At 40.6% G+C, this 23,926-nt stretch overlaps 1 protein-coding gene across 10 annotated transcripts in view; it reads right to left on the bottom strand.

The window, feature by feature from the left end:
- Positions 1-5,700: 5,700 nt before the first annotated feature.
- TBC1D5 (TBC1 domain family member 5) overlaps positions 5,701-23,926 on the bottom strand; it is a 249,079-nt gene continuing 230,853 nt past the window's right edge. For 9 of the 10 annotated variants that reach the window (XM_081164471.1, XM_081164473.1, XM_081164472.1 and 6 more), the window contains 4 exons: positions 23,735-23,834; positions 17,942-18,021; positions 16,282-16,458; positions 5,701-9,789 (listed from right to left, as the gene is read on the bottom strand). In XM_081164471.1, the coding sequence (XP_081020597.1) occupies positions 9,493-9,789; positions 16,282-16,458; positions 17,942-18,021; positions 23,735-23,834 (654 nt within the window). In that variant the 3' untranslated portion in view covers positions 5,701-9,492. Of the gene's footprint in view, positions 9,790-9,884; positions 9,998-16,281; positions 16,459-17,941; positions 18,022-23,734; positions 23,835-23,926 lie in introns of all 10 variants that reach the window. The other variant, XM_081164469.1, reaches the window with a different exon arrangement.

The following is a 23,926-nucleotide window of genomic DNA, read 5'->3' as shown; positions in this document are numbered from 1 at the left end:
GAAAGAAGAGATGCTCAAGCCACAGAGAAAGCGTAAAATTACAATGCATGTAAAAGCCTTGGGGAACAAAAATATATTTATCACCCCCTTGATATGCAACAAAAAGGGGTCAGTCTAACTTCCTTGTTGTGCAGTTGGGGTGCTCCTACTGATAAGGCTCTGCCCCAGGTCCCTACCGATTACAGGACACAGAACAGAGCCCCAGTGACAACCATGATTGAAAGACAGGCAAGTTCATGTAGGAGGAGTCAAACCTATACAGCACTCAGCTTCTTCTGGTGGTTCAGCTGCTGAACATAGTTGTATCTGAAGTGCCATCTACCTTAATCGGATGGCATGGAAAATACAACTGACCACATTTTGCCCAGATGTAGTGATGGTGGGAATAAAGTTTAACTGATTGATTTCTGCCTGTTGCACAGAAATGTGCTTAACAGGCTTCCGTATGAAACCAAGGGTGTCAACCCACGTTCCTATGAGCAGAGCTTTTTCTGAGTGGGCCCAGCTCAAGATAAATGTTAACAGTAAGCCTTAACCTTTAAATAGTGGGAACTTAAATTTTAAAATGTCCTTAATAGCCGTTAATGCATGCATCCACATCTGAGCTCAGCAGGTAGGGCTCTCTTGGGCTGACTTCCAAGCTGGCTGTTTTTAGAAACCATCAATTGTTTTGTCTCAGTTTAAGCTGCTTCCTAATCTTCATAGCAGGAATCCAAGATCAAATATGGCCTTCCGGGAACACCATGTATCACTCCTAATCTTTCCAGAAGACATGAAAGAAAGAGGTAAATGGTGGGTGAAAGGGGTAAATGTACATGCATGAGTAAGGTCAGACTAGGGACGTGGCCAATTTCAGTTCTCTTGTAGTAGAGTCTCAAAATAAATGAGAAACCACCAGCTCAGCATGGGTCAATAGCTCTGCTTGAGTCATGGACTGCTTTGCTTTGGGCATGCTGAGGAATTAGCCCTGATCATGATGAAAACTAATTTGTTCAGGGGAGTGTAAACAGCTCATTCTCTCATGGGCAATTTGGGAGGCGCTAAACTGTCAAGACTTTGGTACACCAAACATTGACTGCTCCAAGAAGATAATGAAATCAAGCAAATGGCCTGATGCTTGAGGTAAGCTAAGGCAATGTATTTGCTTCTTAGCAAGCAGATCCATTGAGCAGGTCATATGCAACACAGAACAGTTCAAGGCTACACAAACAGTAAACTGAAACATCAGCAATGTCTTTAAGCAGAACACTCTCCTCTCCTGGAGCTCAGTCTACCACCCCCCCCATATATATCCCACAATTATCTCCAATAGGTTTAGTGGCTTCCATGGTTCTCTCTTTCCTCTTTTGATCCTTACAACAACCCTCTGAGGTAGGTTAGGTTGCGAGGTAGTGAAGAGCCCAAAATCACCCAGTGAGCTTCATGGCCCGAGTGGGGATTTGAACCCAGGTCTCCCAGGTCGTAGTCTGATACTCCTACACCAAACTTACTCTCACTTTCCTCCCTTATTTTAAATACTTTTGAAGACATCTCTTGGTTTTTCTCCATAATTTCATACATTTGTTGCATGTGGATGAAAATACAGTAATTTGGTTTTTAAGCCATTTCTGGATATTTTTTCTTCCTCTCAAGAGTGGCCTGATTCAATTTGCAAGCCCAAGGAACCTTGTCATCAGCTGAAACTTTGTGGTGTGTTCCACTTATAAACTGAACTGATTTCTCAATAATGATGTTATCCACAACAGAGCCTAACTCTATCAGATAACAAAGGCACCAAGTCTGGACGCACATGCAAATTAAATTTACAGCTACAGCAAAATGCACCCAACGTGTTTGCTGTCATGCTGGCATTATTAAATCTCTACCCATGTGTTTTGCCAAGATTTGCAATACAATAAATCTGCCACATGGTATGCAAAGATGATACGAAGAGCTCATGGGAGCCTTGGGGATGGTTGTCAGACAAAACTCAAAAGAAAAGAGACTGATTTGCAGTACTACAGGAAGTGGGAGAAAATTAATTTCCTGGGCCATCATTTATCTGTTGTGAAAACAGCCCTCCTTCTTGCCCAGCAAAAGGGTATGGGAAGTGCTCACACTATTTTGAATGTCTGCATGTGGATTTGGGCTTGATGTAACATTATTACCAACAACTGAGCAGATTGTTTATGATGGGGAGGATCATAGCTCGGTTATAGTCAGTGGCATTGCTAAGACTGAATCCAAGCCTGGGGATCCCCCCATACGAGTACCAGAGGCATGCACTAGTGACTGATGCAAAGCAGGAAACAGGGCTAAAGTTAGGAACACCAGACACCCTTTTCTCTCCCCCCACCCCCTTTACACATCTAAAGGGGTTCAAGAGCCTGGCACTCAGTTAAATCAAACACTAGTGATCCAGGCACACCTGCCTCCTTTTGTTCTCCAGTGTCTTTCTGGACATGGCCCAAAGCAGGGTGGTCCAGCTTTTCATACCAAGTGGGCTACTAGTGTGGAACCCATGGGCCACACACCGCCTTGTGGTGTGCAGGTGCCTGTGAGTGGGAGTGAAGCCTAAATTTGACACCAACACACCAGCCCTTGCACTGCCATCCCAAAGTTGGGTAAGTGAGGTGCTGGGCTTTGGGAAGAAGCGTGTGGGCACTGGGAGTCCTAGAGCTGTCCCACCTCCTTCTCAAAAGGTGGGCAAGAGTTTACTAGGTTTGGGGAAAGTGGGGCCCTGGAAAGCTGCTGCTAATCAGGGTTGACAATAGTGGGTGAGACTGATGGCCTTACCTGGTATAAGGCAGATTCCTCCAAGAAATCACTATCAGGCCTAGTGGTCATAAGAGTCATAGAGTTCCCGCCGGGCTCCGCAGGCTTGCGGATAGCTTCCTAAAGCCTGCATTTGCTCCATAGGATGCACACACATTTCCCCTTCATTTTTGGAGGGGGGAAAGTGCGTCCTATAGAGCGAAAAATACGGTACTTCACAACCCAACAATGTGTTTTACATTAAGGTATCAAGTAACAAAATCACTAGCAGTGAACTTCCACAAAACTCAACTTGTGATTTGGAGGTGTAAGCAATAGAGAGAATCTGCTGCCAGTCCACCGTGCCACCTGCTGGCAGGGCACTGCCATTCCAGAGTAGGCTGCCATATCTGAGCAGAACATGTGCGTTTCTAATTCAGCCACTGCCCTAGATAAGCTGAAGCAGGTGGTGTCCTTGTCCTCCTTGCATTGGGATCAAGTGTTATTGGGACCATCTATCATGTTACGTGTTGGTGCCACTAGAATTTATTGTAGACAACATGCAATTCAATAGGCACTTCCTACTCAGAGACTTCCACTTGCCTCAAAGGGCCAGGCTACAGGTTACACAGGAGATTTGTGTCTGGGTATCCCAACCTCTTTTTCACTGGAGTGCACCCACAGTGGGGCAGTGCTGGTTTCTTTGGAACAGTGGTGTGGAAAGAGGTGTTTAATTTTTTCCTTCCGCCTCTGCTGTTTTTCCAGACAGGAGCACCCCTCCAGTTGCTGTTTGCTCAGAAAAGCAGGAGCCTAGGCAAGGGATTTTGACAAGGAGAATCCTGAAGGAGATGAGCAAAGGGCTAACTGCCCCTGACTTGCTGTTGCGAACACACAAACCCCACAAGAAACCCAGACAGGCTTCCATTGCTGTATTTTAGTAGGGAGGGGGGAGGAAGAAAGGAAGAAAGAAAAGGTGATCCATTCATTGATCTCCTGCATAATGTGTAGTTTGGCCCTAATTTTAGCTAGCGAGTACAATGAGAGAGTTAACAGCCCCGATGATTGTCCTCCAGAGAACAGCATACTGTGGTAGGCAGGATGATTACTATCCTGCACGGAGGCAGGTTTGGTTTCCGAAATTACACCTTTCATGTTTAATCACTGTCATAAGTATACACTTGAGAGCCCCACACAGGAGAACAGTAAAAGTAGTCTTTAAAAAACTCTGGCATTCAAAAGCCAGGAAGCTGACCAACGTAGCTGTGCCACCATTTAAGCAGCCCATTGTTTTCAGAGGAGCACTGAAACCCAACAGTTGTTACTGCTTTGCACCAGGCCTACATTAGAAGGAAGCTATGAGAAGTCTTTAATTTAGAACTCAGATGGTTTGCAGAGTGCAACACAAGGGACTCTGCACCGTGCCCTAGTATTCTGCATTAATCAATCTGAGAAAACAATAATCTATTTTTTATTTATTCATACCTTCAAAGCATTTATCTGCCCCTTTTCAAGCAGAAACAACTCCCAGGGCGGCTAATAGATCAACGGAAATAACACAGTCCCTGCCTCCAAGCTTACAATTTTAAAAAGGCAAGACACAAAAGGAAAAAGGAATGAGGAAGGAAGAGGAAAACCAATAAACACAGGCAGCAAAATCATTACACGGATTGCTCAGTTCAGAAAACAGCCCTGAGAAATAGTTTGGCGACCCAACCTTCCTGAAATAGGCTTATTTGGATTCTTGTCCTTCCCAGTGCACAAGGTAGAGTCATGGGGAGATCCAGGTGGTGACATCACACCCAGGAACAGATTGTCTTTAACAATTATTAGAACATGCTTTTCACTTGGATGTGTCTATAGAAGGGGGTAGAAAATGCACACACCATCTGTGTTACACATTACTCAGTATGATCCCTTATGAAGCCAGGCTGGATGGCATGCTCTCAGTCTCCTAACCCTGGTTGTTGGGAATGTACTGTGAGATCCCTTGTTCCTTCCTGCTGCCCTGAGTTCCATGAGGTTCTTTCCGAAGAGTACTTTGCCCTTGGTGGTAATATTACTTTTACACTGCACTAATTATATTTCTTCTGTTAACCAAAATTTGAAACCAGGTTTATAACCGGGTTTGTAAAGCTTGAATAATAATTTAACATCAATTACCTGGGAAGGTGGTAGATTCTCCTTCACTGGAGGTTTTTAAACAAGAGGTTAGGTGATCATCTGTCGAGGATTCTTCAGCTGTGATTCCTGTATTGCAGGGGGTTGGACTAGATGATCCCTTCCACCCCTACAGTTCTCTGAATTGGGAAGAGAGTGGTCAATGGTGCTTCTTTGTACCTACCCAATGGCAAAGCTGCTATACTTGAGTTGTTCTGCTAGCTGCTGGCTTCAACAACTTCTATCTTAAGATGTACTGGATGAGATCCAATGTAGAGGGAGTCTGCTTCTTTCTTCCCTTGCACATCCCTGAAGTCTACACTACAGGGCTCAGGGAATCCCCTGGAACAAATGGATAGGGGTTGCAAAGGGTTGGAGAAGAGAAACCAGAAGTTCCATTGTCACCCAGTTTTACACCACTTACTGTCACTCAAAGACGGTAGGGTTCTGTTCCAAATGTCTCTTTGTTTTCTATCTAGTTGATTGTCCTTATGTTCTTGCTCTTCAACACAATGCAATGAGGATTTGTATGGAGATGGGCCAGAATGGATTGCTCTTTCCATACTTTTGTGTACAGGAACATTCCTTTAACTTTCTCTTTTGCACACACATATTTATACAAATTGCTGACTCACAGGAGGACATGAGGCACACAATAACTTGACGGTACTAGATCAAATCTAATTTTCCTACCTTTTGAGCAGACTGAACTCCAAGAAGTTGGGTAGGAACTGCCTTTTTTTTTTTAAGGGAGACGATGTAGGATAATTGTCACTTTCGCAAGAAAAACTCAAGGGGAAATGCAAAGCGTCTGCATATTAGTTCTTTCTTTAATAAAGTACGTCAGACATTCTTCTAGAGGAAAGATACAAATTTCCACAGCTAAAAATGAACATCCAGTCACTATATGGTCATAATCATTCTGCAGTAATGTGGACATTACATGCAACAGACTTGAAAGAGCCATGTGGCGAAGATGTGATAAGAATCAGACAAGACTCTAAGAGGCTGGAAAAAAAAAACATTTTAGAGTTCCACGTATTAGTACTAAGCAGCCATTTATACTGCATATTATTTTCTATTAGATTACTGATACCCATGAACAAGATGAGTAGGTTAATTTTAGAAGACATAATAAACTGGTACTTTAAAGTGGAAAGTACCATCTAGGAATCCAAATGTAAGGCAATATGGGATTATTATGACCTAATATTATGGTAGTCATTCTGGATCGACATGCATACAAAACCAAGCACTTCCAGAATTATCAAAAAAGCAAATTCCAGTATAGCATTGAGATAGACTGTGTCATAGGGTTACCAACGTTGACTCCTCTAATGGAGTTACTTAGGTTTCATTGCTGTCCTTCCGTAAAGCACTGTTTATTTTCTGAAACCAGAGATAATTACATGCATTGAGGAAGTAAAGTTATACTAATTATAGCAAACATGTTTTTTTAAAAAAAAAATCCCAGCAAGATAATAGCAAAAAATAAAATAAATTGCATTGTTTCATGGCACTAAGACAGCTCTGACAAGAAAAATAATATGATCCCTGAATTATATGTAGACAGCAAGGGTCAATCATAACAAAATTACAAAACCCTCTATGAACTCCCCCACCCGATGAAAGATGATACACCATACTCTAGTTTCTCTCTTACTTGGTTTCCCACTTTTAAATAGCTGTTTACTCTAAATGGCACTTTCCCCTGTTTTATAACAGAAACAAATCTAAACAGAAAGGTTAGTCACATTTAAAGGATCAAAATTAATCACAAGCTGTGTAATCCTTTTTTGTCATCCTTACAAATTCAAAGGAAATTATATTTTAAAAAAGCCTGCACAGGCCATAAAGGCTGAATCTTGAGGTGGTTTACTGTGTAAGTTTAAATGAGAAGGAGTGCTAAGCTGGCACAGAAACCTTGCATAACCACAGTATGTTTTAGGTCTTGCATGCAGAAGAACAGCAATGTGACCTCACAAACTGTATTTGCTATTAAGCTATTCACACAACCTCTCAGTATTACTCCCACTTTTACAAGGCACAAGGGCATCATCTTGTGAAGAATTACTTGATAGTGTCTGAATATGTAAATGTGAACATGCCACTGTTCAATAGCTATTACCTGTTAATTTGGGTCATCTGCCCAGAACATTCATGGATACAAAACTAGGGGAAAGTACCACTGTATTGCTAGCTCAACTGACTTCTGAGAGAGCAAACTCACTCAACAATCTTATTCCATTCACTTCAGGGCAAAATATGATCCAATAATCTCCCACCGCTCGCTTCTCCCAACCCCACAATCCCCTGTACAAAATGACAGGGGCAATATTCTCAGGAGAGCTATCCGTTATGTAACACTTATGCTTTGGGGTCAGGTTGCAATTTGGTTTAGCATGACTCATGCTGCAGATGGAGGGGTAGAAGTATTCTTAATGTAAGTTACAACTGCAATTAATCACCATTAACATCTTCATGCCCTATCACTTACCATGCAACTGCATTACATGACGGTGGTTATACTCTGTGTGTGTGTCTGGAAAAGAAAACTAAAGCATACAAGCAAAGTGTCTTACTTTGAGATAAATCTTTGAAATATCTTTCACCGGCATCTGTCTACAGAACAGGCTTTTTGGGGGTGGGGGTGGGAAATACGCTGCATTAATATTAGCAACCTTTGTTTCTTTGTTACCTCCAAGGGTCCTAGAGATAATTATATATAATGAAGCACAACACCCTTAGTAAAAACTCCTTCCCTAATGGGTTACACATTTCACGGCTAAGAGGTTTCCTTTCCAAATGCAGTTAAAAAGAGAGAGACCAGATTAGTGGGCTAATTAGGTCTTTTTGGAGGCTGACATCATTGAACCATTGCCTATCTCTTGATGAGATCTGAAGAAACCCTGTGATAGCATATTTGCATACAGAAATGGATGGGTGGGCATATCTGGACACCCACCCATCCCTTGAGTTTTCTTGTGTTCAACCTGCAAGCCAGAAGCTTTCTGAAAATCAGTCTGTTCAATACCAATGTATTGCTAAGGTGAAAGACCCCCAACAAGTTAGACACTTGGGGCTATTAATCTCAATAAACCCAAATTCTCCCCCTGGCTTAGTGACATTAGTCAGTGTAATCTAGAGAAATGCTGCACATAATGTTTAGCACTGGCTGCCTGGGAAAGGAAGAAGCCTTCTGAGCACAGAATATGTCTCTGGGCATATGCATACTTCCTATCGTCCTGCTGTTTTTTCCTGGGGAAAACCACTCTTTAGTGCTCAAGTGGAGAAAACAGCAATTGGGTTTTCCATGGATTGCTGTTTGTTCTGATTTAGAGCTAAAGGCTGGGTTTTCCCTGGGCAAGGAGCAGGTCCATGGGAAAATCGCTCAGACCTGTGCTTCCCTGATTTGTAGCTCTTCTCTGCAGTTACCTTCTGGTTATTCTCAAATTGGCCATGCTGGGTGTGAGATTTAGAGGAAGAGCTACCTTGAGAACTTACACTCTTAAAAGCTAGAAAGGAACATAGCCACTACTCCATCAGCATTATTTACTATGCACTAGTTATGGACACTGACATATCAGTTGATCCCAAGGCCAGAATCAGCCTTGGGAAATATTTTAGCCTACTCTTAAGATTGTGAGAGAAATTTGAGCTAGAGTGAAACATGACATCCTTGGTATAAAAAAGCATGAGGAATCTTGTTGCCCTTTGTGGGAACCATGTGGTGATGTATACATAATTATGCGCACTCATATCAAATTAAATTTTAAAAATGAGTGCCAGGGAACCGTTTCTACATGGCTAAGGAACACTGCTGCATTATGACCCTACAATGAGCCTTGGTCCTGGGCCTGAGGGGATTGTGGATGTCCTGAAATAGCTATAAAAATATGTTCCAGGCTATAATATACAACAATGAACAACAATTTGTTCATTGGGAGACAAGTTTATATCTAGTGGAGACTAAAGTCTAAATGTTTCAAAGCAACTAATGTGCACCTAATTTGTATTACTTTACAAGGAAATTTTTGCACGATAGGAACAGCAGTTAGTGGTTTCTGCTGTATGTAAATTCAGCATGTTATTTTTCTTTCAGGAAATGGTTCAGGAGGCCAGCCAATTGTCTTAGTGCCTGAGATGCAACCAGGATGCAATTCTGAAACCTTTACTTTTCAGATTTTCTAGCTGCCATGTTTTGAAGAAGAGTGCCCCCGCTCTCTCCTGAGACCAAATCAATCTGCCAGGATCCAAGCTGATGCTCAATTGCTTTCCCCACATTTGGAAAAGATGCTCACCTGTCTACCCACAAGATTATATACTTCATGTTATTCTACATGATGAGCGACTATGAGCTACTACTTCAATATTCCAAGAAGTTGCTAACAAAGTAAACCTACGAGTACCTTTAGTATACATTAGATCTTGAGATTCACATGTGCATGTTTTAAAGGCAATCATTACATAATTGTTGTCTTGATTTCCTTGCTGAAAAAGGACTGCCTTTACCACATCTGTGCTCTGGTTTTATGAGTTTCCCAGTCCCATGAAGTGTCAGATGCACACGCCAATGTGCCACGGCTGACCTCACAGGCTGACTTAAATTTCCAAGGGACTAACAATGGTGAAATCAGAATCCTTGCTGTTGCTGCTGCTGTCGTCATCAGGGCTGGAACTGAGGTTACTAGAAGAGGCAGATATGGACCCCATCAATGGATCAGAAAAGGCTAAGGAAGAGTGACATAGGACCTCACTCTTGGTGGTCACATCCTTGCAGGTTGGCACAGTCTGCACATGCTCCGGAGCAGGACAAACATTCCCTCCCTCCTCTTTGGAAAGTAGAATATAGTCATCCGTGTGCCTGTTAGCAGAGTTTCCACTCGAATCGCCCACAGCCTATGAAACATAAGAATTTTGAACAGGCAAGCATGTCAGAAAATCCATTTTTAAATACCACGCCTATTGCATCCATCATCACAGCTAGCACATACCTTTACAGGCGTGGCTGCCGTTGCCTCCACCATCGTTCCCGTCTAAAGGTACACACCAGTAAAGGCACATATAAAGGGGGTCCTAGTTGGGAACTCTTTAAGCAGGGTCTCTCCTACAGATTATAAAGGATGAGTGGGTTTATAGGGTCAAGGTGTCCCCTCTCATAAGCATGCGCAGGACCGAAGCCGTTCAAAGCATATGCAATTCTCCCTCCCGCCACAGTTGTGCTGTCGGTTTCCCGACACATTAGCAACCGCACATTCTTTACAATTATCCCTGTGCAGATAAAATGTCACACGAGAAACGGCTCTTGGTGACTCGCAAAGTGCAAACCGTTAATAAGGCTTGACTCTTAACTACAGCATTGCAAAAATATATATCTTAAAATAACTCCATTACACATTTTAAAACGAAATCTCTAAATTTATATGTAATTAGTTTCTCAAGCCATATATAGATATATCTCCCTGCAGCATCCTTTGCAACATGCTAGCTTTTTTTTTCTGACGCTGCTATTTTCAGAGGTGAAATATCTCCCCACTCCTTCCTCTGCCAGTTTCGGTTTAGGAAAACTCATAGTGATATGAAGCATGTTTTCTCCCATCTGCTGCTGCTACTGAATAAATGGAATATGACAGAATTATACTTCCAGTAGCTTTGAAAGTTAACAACCTTACACCCAGTGCCATATGGCTTCTTGGAACATTTTTCCTGATGAGTATCTTCTAGTAGGATGAAAGTTATTTCCATCATGCATTAAAGCAAGCAAACCCTCCTGATACTATGTTTTAAACAGGTCTACATGTTTTATGGGTTCATGTGTGTGCCTCCCTTTAGCTATCCAAGGGGGGGGGGGGGAGAGAAATAATGTCCTGTGTAAGAATCACAAAATAAATTTCTGCTATCTTTTATTGATTGAATGATTGCATTTCTATCCTACTTTTTCCTTCAAGGAGCTCAAGCGGGCATACGTGGTTCTCCCCCTTCACATTTAATCCCCACAATAACCTTGAGAAGTACATAAAGTACATAAGGTCGAGAGGCAGTGACTGGCCCAAGGTCACCCAGTGAGCTTCGTGGCTGAGTGGGGCTTGAACCCTGGTCTCCCAGGTCCTAGTCTGACACTCTAACCACCACACCACACCGGCTCTCTGCGTCTGCAGGGCAGGTGATGAAAGACTGGAATTGGTGTGGCTGATGGGAAGTGGTAAAGTAGTGAGCAGTGAAAGAAGGGGTGTCTGGAACCAAATCATGGAAGAGAGATAAATCAGCTGTTCTTCCCTTCATTTCAACAGCAGTTTTAGAATAAGCAAACTCTCCCTTTCCATTCCACCTTATAAGGCACCACAGCCCTCTCCCTTAAAATTTGCAAAGGAGAGAATGCCACCAGGTGCAGCTTTTGTGACAACTGTACTACCAAGAGAGGAAAAGCAACATCCTGCTAAAACTTCCTCTACTCAACATCTATACTGATGCAATATGCAAATCCCTCTAAATTTAAATCCAGCAAGCAAAACATTTGAAGCTGATTTCTCCCTTGTGTGTTGCCAGCCCTAATTGTAAATATTACAGTGGTTCTGAATTTTGACCGTTCCCTGGTCTCGTATAAAGAAAACATAATGTGTTGATCATATAAATGATTGGCCTTTTGTAAAATTCTAAATTAATTCACTCCTTTCCCCTCCCTCCCTATTGTAAAGCTATCTCTCTGCAAATCACAACCGGACATACACAATTGCTTTTGTTTATTATGAGATGACAACTGGCATCTCCAATAGATTTATAGAGAAAGGTCAAGTCCCAATCTTCCTATCGAGCATTCAACTGTCCTAGCTCTAATAAAGTCTATAATGACCCCCCTTCCTTCTAGAACTTTCAACCTCACTAATCTTATTGGAAGAGAGTTAAGCATCTGTTTAACTCTGCCACTGAAATCTATGGGACTTAAAAATGCTGGATCATTTTTAATCTACACGTTGGATTACTGGCTATTTCAACACAGTTGCATCTGTATGGAAATTACTGTGTGCAGGTAATCATGGCAAAATAAACTTTATGCATGAATAAGCCCAAGGTTAAAAAGAAGAAGCTGAAATGTGAGCAGCCACAACATAATTGCAATACAGTGGAGTAGAGGTAGCAGCCTTGAAGCTGCCTCACACATACTACTACAGAGGGGTAGAAAAAGCAATACACTTAGTTATTTTGGTGCTAATACAGAAAAAGCTCAATCCAAAGCATGCCTGATCAAAGAGACTTGCAGCCTAGTCTAAGTTTAGAACTACTGCCTTTGATAGGACAGATACTGATGCATTAAAATGTTCCAATTAATTCATGGCAATATTTTAAAAGCTTATGCTGCACTCATAAAATTCTTCCAGCCTGACCTAAAGACATCACAATACGACACCGTGCCTCATTAAAACTGAAAGTTGGCTCTGGTGTCCTTTCTGTATAGGCCATTGAACATAGCACTTATTTAACTTCTGAAAATTCATTATGAAGCTTTTATTTCTTTAAATGCTTCTGATTAAAGTTAAAGCTAAGCAGAACAGAGGAAGACATGAAATAGAGGTATTAATGTTTTCCTTTCCTCTCATTTTTTGAAATAAAAAACATAGTAAACATTACATGTTATATATATTGGAACCGATCTACATAATTTTTGTCTAAAGTAAGATTGTTCCTTTATAAATCCCACAAAGAGAAAGAAAAAGGAAGAAAAAGAAGAGGACAAACAACTATCTAGCACCTCAGGGTTTTTTTTTAAATTCAGGATACCCAGGGCCCAATTTCAGGCAGAATTCCTACTGAGATAGGCCAAGCAAGATATATAATTTGGCCTCTTTCCCCCCTCATAGTAATGAGCTTGAAACACCATACTTTGGTCCTAGTGTCTGCCTGCTCTTATGGTAAGCTGCATATTCTTGGCAATGGCTGCTCACCACCTTCCCAGGGTGGGTGGGGCGACATTTGCAGTTCCTCGTGCTCCAGCCTCGATTCCCTCTGCTTGACCGTTGCAGGAAATTCACCATAGCCTGAGGATCTAGCGGTGGATTCCTGCCAAAAATGCCCATTCAAACGGCCCAATCAGTGACCGTGTCGATAGGGCAGAACCTTGCTGACTGGCAAGGCAGCAACGCTTAAGAGGGCCACCTGTTCAGTGCAACCCTTGGGCAGTTGGCCCCAGGAGCGAAAAGTTCCATATTCTTGGCAATGAATAGATACAGTGATCTAGATTTGTGGGAAGTGGCATTGTGAACACCAGCTGACAAGCTCACAGCATGGAGAAACCTCTTCCCCACCAAAGCTATGTGCAATGCTCACCGTCTTACTCTTGTTCCATAAAAGTACACAAAAAGCAACACAACCACTACCCCTTCTCAGGGCTCTCCAGCTTCACTTTCTAGTGGAGCACACTCCACCCAAACATCTGACAGCTTGCCAGAGTCTGATCTCGCTGTCTTTACCTATTTGAACAAGCATTTGCCCACTTTAGTTGTAAAGATGGTGGCCTCTATATAAATCTGCACAACAGCATGATGGATAGAACCCTACCTCCATGAAATTCAAAAGGGCTAATTTAATCTATTTGAGTGAATGAGGGTTTCATACTATGCATTAGTATTCTGCTCTCATTTTGTCTCTAAAATGTTTAGCAGGGCTTTCAGCAGACTGAAAAGCAGGTGCAATTGCTTAGTAAACACCTAGACCCATTGGATATTATTTGCAAAGTAAGTAATAGAAAGGCTATCATATTTGCCTTAAATGTAAAAAAATGCAGAAAGCATCTATCCCAACATTCATAAACAGGAAATCCTATTAAGCCACACCCGCCTGTTCTGTGAAAAGTATCAATTGGCTATTTTATGAGATGAAATTTACATTAAATGGTGTGCAATTTCCTACATTCTCTGCTAATAAAAGTATGCCAACATTGGAAGTCCAGTATGTAAGTGGAGCCTGTTACTTACTGTAGACCTGGCTTTCACAATGTCATACAACAGGTAAGCAGACATAGCCTGTTTTCTAAACAGAAGTCGTCATATGGAAAACAGTAACTTCTTCCTTAGATATCCTGGAGGCAGACTGCAATTCTCAGTAACACCAACCAGTTATAGGCTTCTGAACATGTGAGCCATCACGGCAATGAATCCAGTCCAAAACATTTTGAAATCACATTTTTCATGTTCAAACAGATATTCAAAGCTGACCTGGTCCTAAAACGTTGAAGATTCAGAGTAGATTTACCACTGAATAATGACACTGGTTAATATGATTTTGGGTTGCAGTCTGCATCCCAGCCCTGTCAATGGTTCAGCAACATCACGGACAGCTATGCACAGAAAACTATTATACTATGTTGCAGGGGTGACAATGTAGATCATGTCCACAAATCCCAAATTTACAGACACAAATGAAGCAGGATGGGGCGCAGTGCCAGCTTGACTTGTATTGTATTGACAAGACTGCTGGGAGGCTATTGGCCAATCCTGCAAGTTTCTATTTTCACTGAATGGATTATTCTCTTAGGCATGTTTAATACCTGACCAATTACGCAGAATTCTTTTTTAAAAAACAGTTAAAAAATATATATATTATTCCATAGTGTAAACTATGTTTTGTAAAACTTTTCTGATTCTGTATTTTTTCTTTGGTCATGAACTTCGCTGGTCAGCTTTTAGGCAGAAATCTCTGAAGTGCTCACCATATTAACTTTTTAATTAAAAGGCTATATTAAAGTGAATCCTGAGTTAGGGCTCTCCAAGGTACTGAGACAGACAAACTCCTCTTAAAAAGTTGCACACGTCTTAAAGAGGACTACCCAGAAAAAGGGTTTTTAAACTGTATGTGTGAAAAGAGTTGACTGATACATAGCATTGGAAAGCCAATGTCAAACAGCCATAACATTTAGGGATTCCTTTATCACAGGGACAGCCTGTTGGGAGTTTCCATTGTAAAATTCTTGAAATAAATGGGAATTGCTCAAGAAAATAGCTATGCTACGGGTTTTCCAAATGTTCCATCTTATCATTTTATCTGTTTGTTTGATTACTGTAGTTGAAACTCTTATATTTTAATTTATAGTTTTATATTATTGTGCCCTGCCCTGAGATTGGTCTATGAAGAGTGGATTAAAAATAAATGAATGTTATTGCTGGTGTTTGGCTTGTATATGATCGTCTACTCTGAAATGGATGTATCAGCTTATGTATAAGACAGAAAAGTCTAATGCAACCACTCGCTACATGGAAGGCAGATAGAGCTATTTCCCTTCATAACCTGAACGAGCGTTTACAAGAGATAAAGCTACCATACAGATTTGAAGGAAAAGCCCAAACAGCTGAAAGAGTAGAGTGGTTCAAAAGAATTGACGATAAACATAGTGCAGCAATGTAGCTGGTCAAATATTATTGCATAATGATAGTCTAGAAGACAGGGACGATAAGAAGAGTCAAGCAATGGCAAAAAATGTTCATCTTCTGTTGTGAAATCCCTAGGTTTCAATAGTCAGATTCTGCATCTTTTAGCATATCACAGCTTATCTTCATATATACCAGAAAACAGGGAAGGAACAGAGACAATCGCTTTATCTGAAAGTCAGTAACTGTGATTAGAATAGGACATCCCAAAGATATTTGCCCCAAAGGGGGAACATAATAGCCCTGCTGAATCAGACTAAAGGCCCATCAAGTCCAGCCCTTGTTTCCCAAGTGGGAACCCCAGAAGCAGGATACAAAGACAATTGCTTTCTCATTTTGTGCTTGTCAGCAGCAGGTTTTCAGAGGGGTGCTTGTCTCTGATCCTGAAAGCAGTACAGTCGTACTTTGGAAGCTGAACGCCTTGGCTCTCAAACGAATCAGCTCCTGAACGATCGAAACCTGGAGGTGAGTGTTCCAGTTTTCGAATGATTTTCGGAAGCTGAGCGTCCGGTGCTGCACTTTGGTTTTCGGAAGCTGCACTTTGGTTTTCGAATGGTTCAGAACACATTCTGTTGGAAAACCAAGATACCACTGTATACAGCCACCATGACTAGTAGCCATTAATAGTCTTATGGTCCATGAACTTGTCACACCTAAAAGCCATTCATGTTGGTGGCCATCAGAAAGTTTAAAAGATAAATTCAGATTCTTATGAAAAAAGGTTCAAATGGAGTTGGAAGCTACTATTGCTACTTATTTATTTTGAAAATGACTTAATTGTTAATATTGTTGTTGTTGTTGTTGTTGTTGTTGTTGTTGTTGTTGTTATTAAATTCTAAGCCTGCAATCCATTGGGACTTGAATTCAATGGGGCTTGCTTGCCTTGGATTAGGCCTTTATCTTTCCTGTCTGCTTTTTTTAAGGCTTTAAAAAGTACCCCTGACCTTCCTTTTCTGAAACGCATGCACTTTACCTGCTTCCTTAGAGGCAGGGGCTCCTTTGCAACTGAAGGCTCTTCTACAGCTTCATTTGTCTCCTTGGTCTGATTGTTGGAACAGTAGTGATCATCTTCTATTGTGATTTGTTCATTCTCCTCAGCCTCCAACTGGCTCTGATTGAAACGTAAGGAACCTTTCAAAATATCCTTGATCTGTTTATCAAGAGGGGGGAAAGTAATTTAGCTGCATTGCAACATCTGCCACTTAAAGCCAGGCCCTCTTCGGAATCAATCTTCTTATGCATTGATTGCCTAAATTGTTGAAGACATTTATAAAAATGACAACTGTGTTTCTGAGTAAAAGCATTAGGGTGCCACTGAATCTTCTAGCAAGAATGATGAGATAAAGGAAATGCATTTAAAAGGACATCAGTTCCCCTGGATGCCATTAAAACATTGAAACGTGCCATAGTGTATCGACCTGAGCCCTTTCTGGATCCAGCCTACAATTCCACAAAATACTGAAAAATTGCAAGAGAGAACAGACATATATTAAAGCTGATAATCTAACTGAAAGCACCCATAGTGCATGATCTTACAACTGCAATGACATTAGAATATGAAGAACAAAGACTGGGCGCCATTAAAAGGTCCCCCACCATTCACCCCTCAGTGGTAGTGAGTGTGGGAAGAAAGTGGGCAGGGAGGGGCCAAGTTGCCAAATTCACTTAGAAATTTGCAAGGTTTGGAGTTCTTGACCTCACAAGATTTCTGGGAAATGATAGTAATGCTTGAAATACTGTGAGATCTTGCAAGGTGAGGCTATGTAAACTGAAGGCAAACCAAAACTGGAACACTGAGAAGAGTCAGACATTCCATCTAGCCACTCACCCTGTTGGAACATCATGGGCTTAAAAAAATTCCCTTTACTGGGCACTAGAATGTAATCTTTACATGCCAACCTGACTGGCTGTTTATTTTTGCTCTTCTATGGAATTCCAAAGGGCACAATTGGTCAAATTAAGGTTATTGTTCTTGCTGACCTGAAGTTTTAAGGTCATTTCATTGGTTCAATTGCTTATAGTCTTACTTGTCATAACTGAGGTAGTAAAGCATGAGATTTTTAATCTCAGGGTTGTGGGTTTGAGCCCCACTTTGGGCAAAAGATCTCTGCATTGCAGATGGTTGGACTAGATGACTCTTGTGGTCCCTTCCAACTATACAATTCTATGATTCTAATTTTGATGACAAGAGAATACAGAATCAACAGGGTTCCTGGTGTTTCACTGGGGGTCCTGTTAGTGAAGGAATTCATTATTAAAATGGTTTGGCCTATCATGGATATGCCCTGGAGGACTCGATTGGGGCTGGCTAGATTACCTCTGAAATGGCCTTGGGTAATTTGAGTTTGGTTGCCATGTTGCTTGATAAAGTTGTGGCCTTTTACTCTGGCTACTGTTTCTTTAGCTCACAGCAGCAAGAAGAAACTGAAAGTCAGAATTGTCTACCAGCATTATTATTTCAGTAAGTTCCACAGACTCTTCTTTTGCTCACTATCATAATAAATCTCAACAAACTATTAAAGTTCAGTAATTATAATCCTGAATAATGCAAAGTTCAGAAAAAGCACATAAATTATAGAAGTGCCATTCAAAAATTTTTATACATAGAATCTTCATTTTGTCAAAAGATATACCTGCTTCAATCCAGCCAAGGACACTAGAATTTCATCTTCCTTCTCCAAGTGTTCCTGAAGAATGACTTCTTGAATATTTCCTGCAATGCCAAAAACAATTATTTCGCAAGAAAGAACCAAGATTATGTGCCTCAAGATTACATGCAACCCAATGGCCATGAAGATGAATGTATACTTTGATATATATCTAAAAAAATATGGAGTCTGGATAAGAACCCTTAAAAAAATCACTTACAGTTACAGTTCAGCTGAAACACTGGCTTATGGGGCTGGCTTGTTTCAACAAACCATAATTAAAATTAAGCACAGTTTAGGGTTCAGGTGTAAGGCTAAACTATGGCTATATAAAAACAAGAGCATTTTTTTCTAATCTCCTCTCATGAGGAGGGGAGTGGGTGATACCAAGGCTTGTTTAGGCTAATTTTCATATGGCAGGAAACCAGTATTTATTGTTACATATGAATGCTGCATTTTATTACAATTTATCATGAATATTTCCTGCAATGCCAAAAACAATTGTGAGATCAAGAGTGAAAGGGGCCATGTTTTCTATTTGAAGGCTGCATTGGCTCTCCATCAGACTACTGATCTTCATTGTCTTATACTCCCCAATTCAAGAGGAAATATCTGGGTAGCATTGTAAATTAAGAATGAATACGTGCAAGTTAAGTTATTGCATTTGCAGTCAGGTTCCCTTAGCACCTGAGTTAACAGAGCAAATTAAACAGATGACTAAAAGGCAAGTACCAAGTTTGCCCAATTAAGTCATGTAGGCAGGAAAAAAACTGAACACCTGGAATAACAACAGATGGGATATTTAAATTCAGGAAAGCAGGCAATAATTTTATAGTTCTGCCCCAGTCTGAGTCTATGTTTGTATTGATAAGCTTGTACTGCATAGATGACAAAATGCCCATCTGGAAACATTTTTGCTTTGAAATATTCTTCCTATCTGATGTTGCTGTTATTCAAATTGTAAAACTTGAAATCTCTCTCTTAAAATAAGAAAAGGTTCATGAGCTGCATCTTTTATGGAACAATGAGCACTGATACCACACAAATGAATTATGAGACTTATAAATTATTTGCAAGGCAAACAAAATCTGTTTCTGTGTCACAAATGGCTTCCTTGAGTTATGTCTCATGTTGTTTAAAAGCAGATGAAAGCCATGATTCTGCTTCAGGAAATCAGCAGCAAATATACACACTTCAGAACTTGTCTACTCTTGACAAAAGATTGCTTTGTTTCCAGACAGCTGATATATTTTAGCAATTTTTCATAAATAAGTTGGGATTAAATCACAGGCACTAGCTGTAACGATGAATGACATCAACAACTCAACAAGCAATTCTAGGGAAAAGATGTAATCTGCAGCCCACACTACTCAGCCAAGAGTAATGCTGTGTACCTCATTCAAAACTTGAGGTTTAAATGCCAGGGGATGCAGAATTATATAAACTCTGTTATGTAACAGAAAAAGGGCGATATGTAATTGTACCCACCCATAACGGAACAGATTTCTGCTCATGCAATAGAATTTGTACTTCCTTCCCTCTTCCCTGCAGCCCCTCATGGTCCTGCCAAATCTGTTTTAGAGGGTTGGGGGACTGTGGAACAGATTTGTTGGGGTGAGGGGCAGGAGTGGCACAGGAGCAGAGAGGAAGGAAACTGATGTTGGATATCATTCAAAATGAGCAACCTGCACAAGAAGAAAGTGGAAAGGGGGCTACAGCAGAAAAAAATGTAAAAGACCAAGGGCCATTACAAAGGTGTAGATAGTTAGTACCATCTGCATAAATATGATACAGATAGTAAACCAGAGGAAGATGAGCTAGAAATCAAAAGCTGTCTCTGCAATGTATAGAGCACCTCCAGATCAGCTAAAATAACTGCAGAATTAAAATCACTCATTTTGCACATGCATTCATCCACTGTACTTTACTAGATGAATGCAAAGTACTTCTTTAGAGATTTCCCAAAGTTTATAACTGTCCTTAATGCAAACATTTATCTATTTTAAACTAAAGTCATCCTCCCCTTCCAACAGCACAGAAAGTTGTAATGGGACCTCAAGGTGAAGGACAGGAAAGAAATCAATAATCGCCATTACAATAGCAGCAACGTTTTAAAAAGATTTGAGTTATTTGATCTTTTCCCATATATTTGATCTTATCCCAAAACAACATGTTAAGAGAATGGGTTGGATCCAGACTCTGCCTATGATATGCTTCACTTAAGGGGAAGAGACAGCTAAATATTTTTGGATGACCCTGATTTCTAGTGTTATGAGTGAAGCAGAAAACCCCTATGTTTCAAAGTGTGGCAGCTAGTCTTACAACTCATTAGATCTGCTCAACAGGTACCGAAGTGATGTTCTGGTGAAACAATAATAAGTAAGAAAGTTTCTCCAATATTATGCTGAAGAAATGTGCTCTCAAAGCTCTTTGCACCTAACAAAATGGACTAACTACACAATCTGAAGCCTTTCCCCCATTTATCAGTTTTCACCACAAGAACCAATTTATCATTCTTACACATGCTATACTTATGTTATTCAAGACTCCACATTTATTTCCATAGTAACATAGAGGCAGGGTCCCAAATATATAATTATGTTGTCATTGTGTGGTACAGCAAAAGAAGTGGATGAACATTTAATGAGAAAGCTTTTGTATAAACACACAAACAAAAATTACTGCTCTAACTCATCTTTCCCTCCTTCACATTCCAGGGAATACAATTATAATCTTGGCAGCCTCAGGATCAAACCCATGGTAACAAAAAGGTATGTCTGAGTAGAAGTATGATGATGCCATCATACAGATATGGAAATTTGAACATTTTTAACAATCACATATCTAATTGTAGTATGTGGTATAAGAGAAAAGTCACCTGGTTGATTATCATAAAGCTAATGAACTTGAGAACAGTAAAGAGAGCTGCATTTGCTTGAACAACTTCAAGTGGTTTGTGCCACATCTGTGATTTAAAGATATTCTGCCTCAATAACTAACAGTAGGTGTAACTTAGCCTTTCAGTATATACCGGATTACCAAGAGGTTTCCTACACAGGGATTGATCAGAGCTGCTTAGCTTCAGCATTAAGGTTGCTGGGCCTGGTCCACCTGTAGATGGTTGTGGTACTTGCAGTCATGCATCATTTTAATATTTTTCCTCCCATCCACTTTATGTGATGCAATGACATAACAGAGTTGGCCAGAAAGATGAGAACTTACATATGAAATGGTGGGGACCTGACACAGCACAGCATGATTCTCCAGGTCTTGGATAACACAGTTTCTAAACTCTGCTACAGATCACCAAAATATCACCCCATACTTTCTAGTTACCTCCCCAGATATTTAGCTAAGAGCAGAAGAGCAAGCTTGCATGAAAAAGCCATTAGAAATACTCAGATATATAGTGTAAACTAGTATATTGACTCAAAGTCTAGGAGCTGATAAAAGCTCTAACACCAAATAATCAGCATATGGCTGACATAGTTTCAACTACCTTCTGGGTGCAGAACTGTCATTTTTTTAAGAGTTGGAATATTTCCAAGTGCACTGGATGCTAAGACAAAAAATTTCCAAATCATACTGTGTTTTAAAGCATGTTGTTTAATTTTTTTTTATTCATACTCTGATCCTTTCAATGGAGAGAAAAATAGCTGATGCCTAGAATATAGAACTGATGTATTTATATGAGAGTTATGAACTTCTATGCCTGGAAAATATTTCAATCTTAAATAATATATTGATGTGTTTATATGAGTGGGGATTAATTCAGTAATAAACATCCTTTTACCTTGTATTTCCTGGTGTGGTCATTGCAATGACAGATATGCAGGCCTGGTTTGATTTTTTTTGTGTGCTTTGCTATCCTTAAAATCTCAAGCGAACCTGTGCAAAAGAAGTGCTCTTTCTACAAAAAGAAAAATGAAAATAAGTGAAAGTCCCTTTCTTGATGTTCAAAACAGCACGTCTTCAGTACTCTATTCTGAACAGCAAGAAAAGGCCTTTCACTGACTGGCTGAAGGAAGGAAAAGATTTAGCTGTTTTCTGCCCGGCTGGGAATTTTTCACTTTGCTCTCTAGTGAAACTGCCAAGCTAGGAGAAATCTTACTAGTTTTTTTTCTTTCTCTTTTCTTAAAAAAAAGAAGAAAAAGATTACTATCAAAAGCATTCCTAAATAGGTCATTAGTGGTCTTGTTTCCTACATGCAGAAAGCCACTTGCAGGTTTCTTAGTTTGTTTCATGCTACAAGTCCCTTGCACATACACACCTTCTGAAGGATAAAAGAAAACTACCATGGGCTTAGGGAGAATTTAGTGCACCTCTCTCAATGTATTAAAAACAATGAAATCTGCAAAATGAACTCAAAACCTGTTCCTTTTAAATAGATCTCAAAGGAACATTCTGAGGCTGATGTGGATAAACACCTTACTAGCTAAGAAAAGAAAGCTCACAAAAATGGAAAGACATGCAAACCTGGGGCAAAAGTATGTTGACCATGCACCAGCTCTGAAAATTATAAAAGTTATCTATATGTAAACAGAAAACAGAATTATTGGCATAAGCCAGGAGTAGGCAACCTAAGGCTCATGGGCCACACGTGGCCCACAGGGGTTGTTTAACCAGCCCCCAAGCCGCCCCCAAACCGAGCCGCCAGCTCAGCAAGTCCCTGCCCGCTGCGCTAAACTGGAGCAGCGCAGCACGGCACGGGGACTTGCTTCCGCAGTGCCGGAAATTGCGTCTGCGCAGACACCGATGCCGAAAATTGCAGGCCCATGGACAGATCTCCACTGGAGTGAACTAGCCCAGGCAAGGTAAACCTCGCTGACCCCTGGCATAAGCAATCCACTGGAGACTTACAGAAAGGAATGGAGAAAACCCACACTCTTGTTTCTGATGGCCTTTCTATTGTGTAAAATGATCATAGCACAACAGTTATCATAGCATAAGGTTAAGTGAAGATTTATGCAGAGGTTTGGCAGACTATCTGAAGGTCAGACACACTTTGCATTTCATTTGTCTGGTCAAGAGAGGAAAGTAATATGAGCCTCAATCATGTCAACATAATCTGGCAATGCTCCCATTGCACAGTTGAATTTTCAAAGGTTGCAAAATTGTTCCATACACAAAACTTTGGACATAGTGATACGTTTCCTAAATTTGGGAGACAATACCCAGAAGATGGTTCAGAAACCTCAGCTAGTGCAGAATTTGGCAGCCAGGTTGCTCCCCGGGGCAAGACTGTTTGAGCATATTACACCAATCCTGGCCCAACTGCACTGGCTGCCAATTAAGTTTCCGGGCCCAATTCAAAGTGCTAGTTTTGACCTACGAAGTCTTAAACAGCTCAGGACTACGATACCTCAAGAACTGCTTCTCTCCACATGAACCTACACAGACCCTGCAATCACCATCTGAGGCCTTTCTTTGTGTGCTTCCTCCACGAGAGATCCCGAGGGTGGCAACACGAGAATGGGCCTTTTCTGCAGTGGCTCCCCATTTGTGGAATGTTCTCCCTAGGAAGGTTTGGCTGGCTCCTTATACACCTTTAGGTGCGAGGCAAAAACGTTCCTCTTTAACCAAGCCTTGGGCTGATTAACATGTAATAGATACCCTTTTAAATCTGTTGTGAGGGGCGGATTATTGGTTTTGTTTTGTTCCTATTTTTATTCTGTATTTTTTATAATGTTATGGTTGTGAACCACCCTGACATCTATGGAGGAAAGGCAATATACAAATTTAATAAACAATGACATTAATAGAGCAGCATCTTCTTACCCAGATGTGTATTCATCATCTTTGCACAGTATTTGCACATGGCCTCCAACTCATTCAATTGCCCCTGGAGAAATGAAATCTGGGCTTCCAGTTCTTCTTCCTATAGTTAAAATTTTTAATGAATTAGTTAATAATAAGTATACTGATAACATATTTTATTCATGATCTATCTAAATTGCATTTCTAACAAAC

Source organism: Podarcis bocagei, assembly GCF_964188305.1.
Source record: "Podarcis bocagei genome assembly, chromosome: 12".
In the NCBI taxonomy this organism is placed as follows: domain Eukaryota; kingdom Metazoa; phylum Chordata; class Lepidosauria; order Squamata; family Lacertidae; genus Podarcis; species Podarcis bocagei.
Note: the sequence above shows the minus strand (reverse complement) of the source record. Positions and strands in the feature narration are given on the sequence as shown.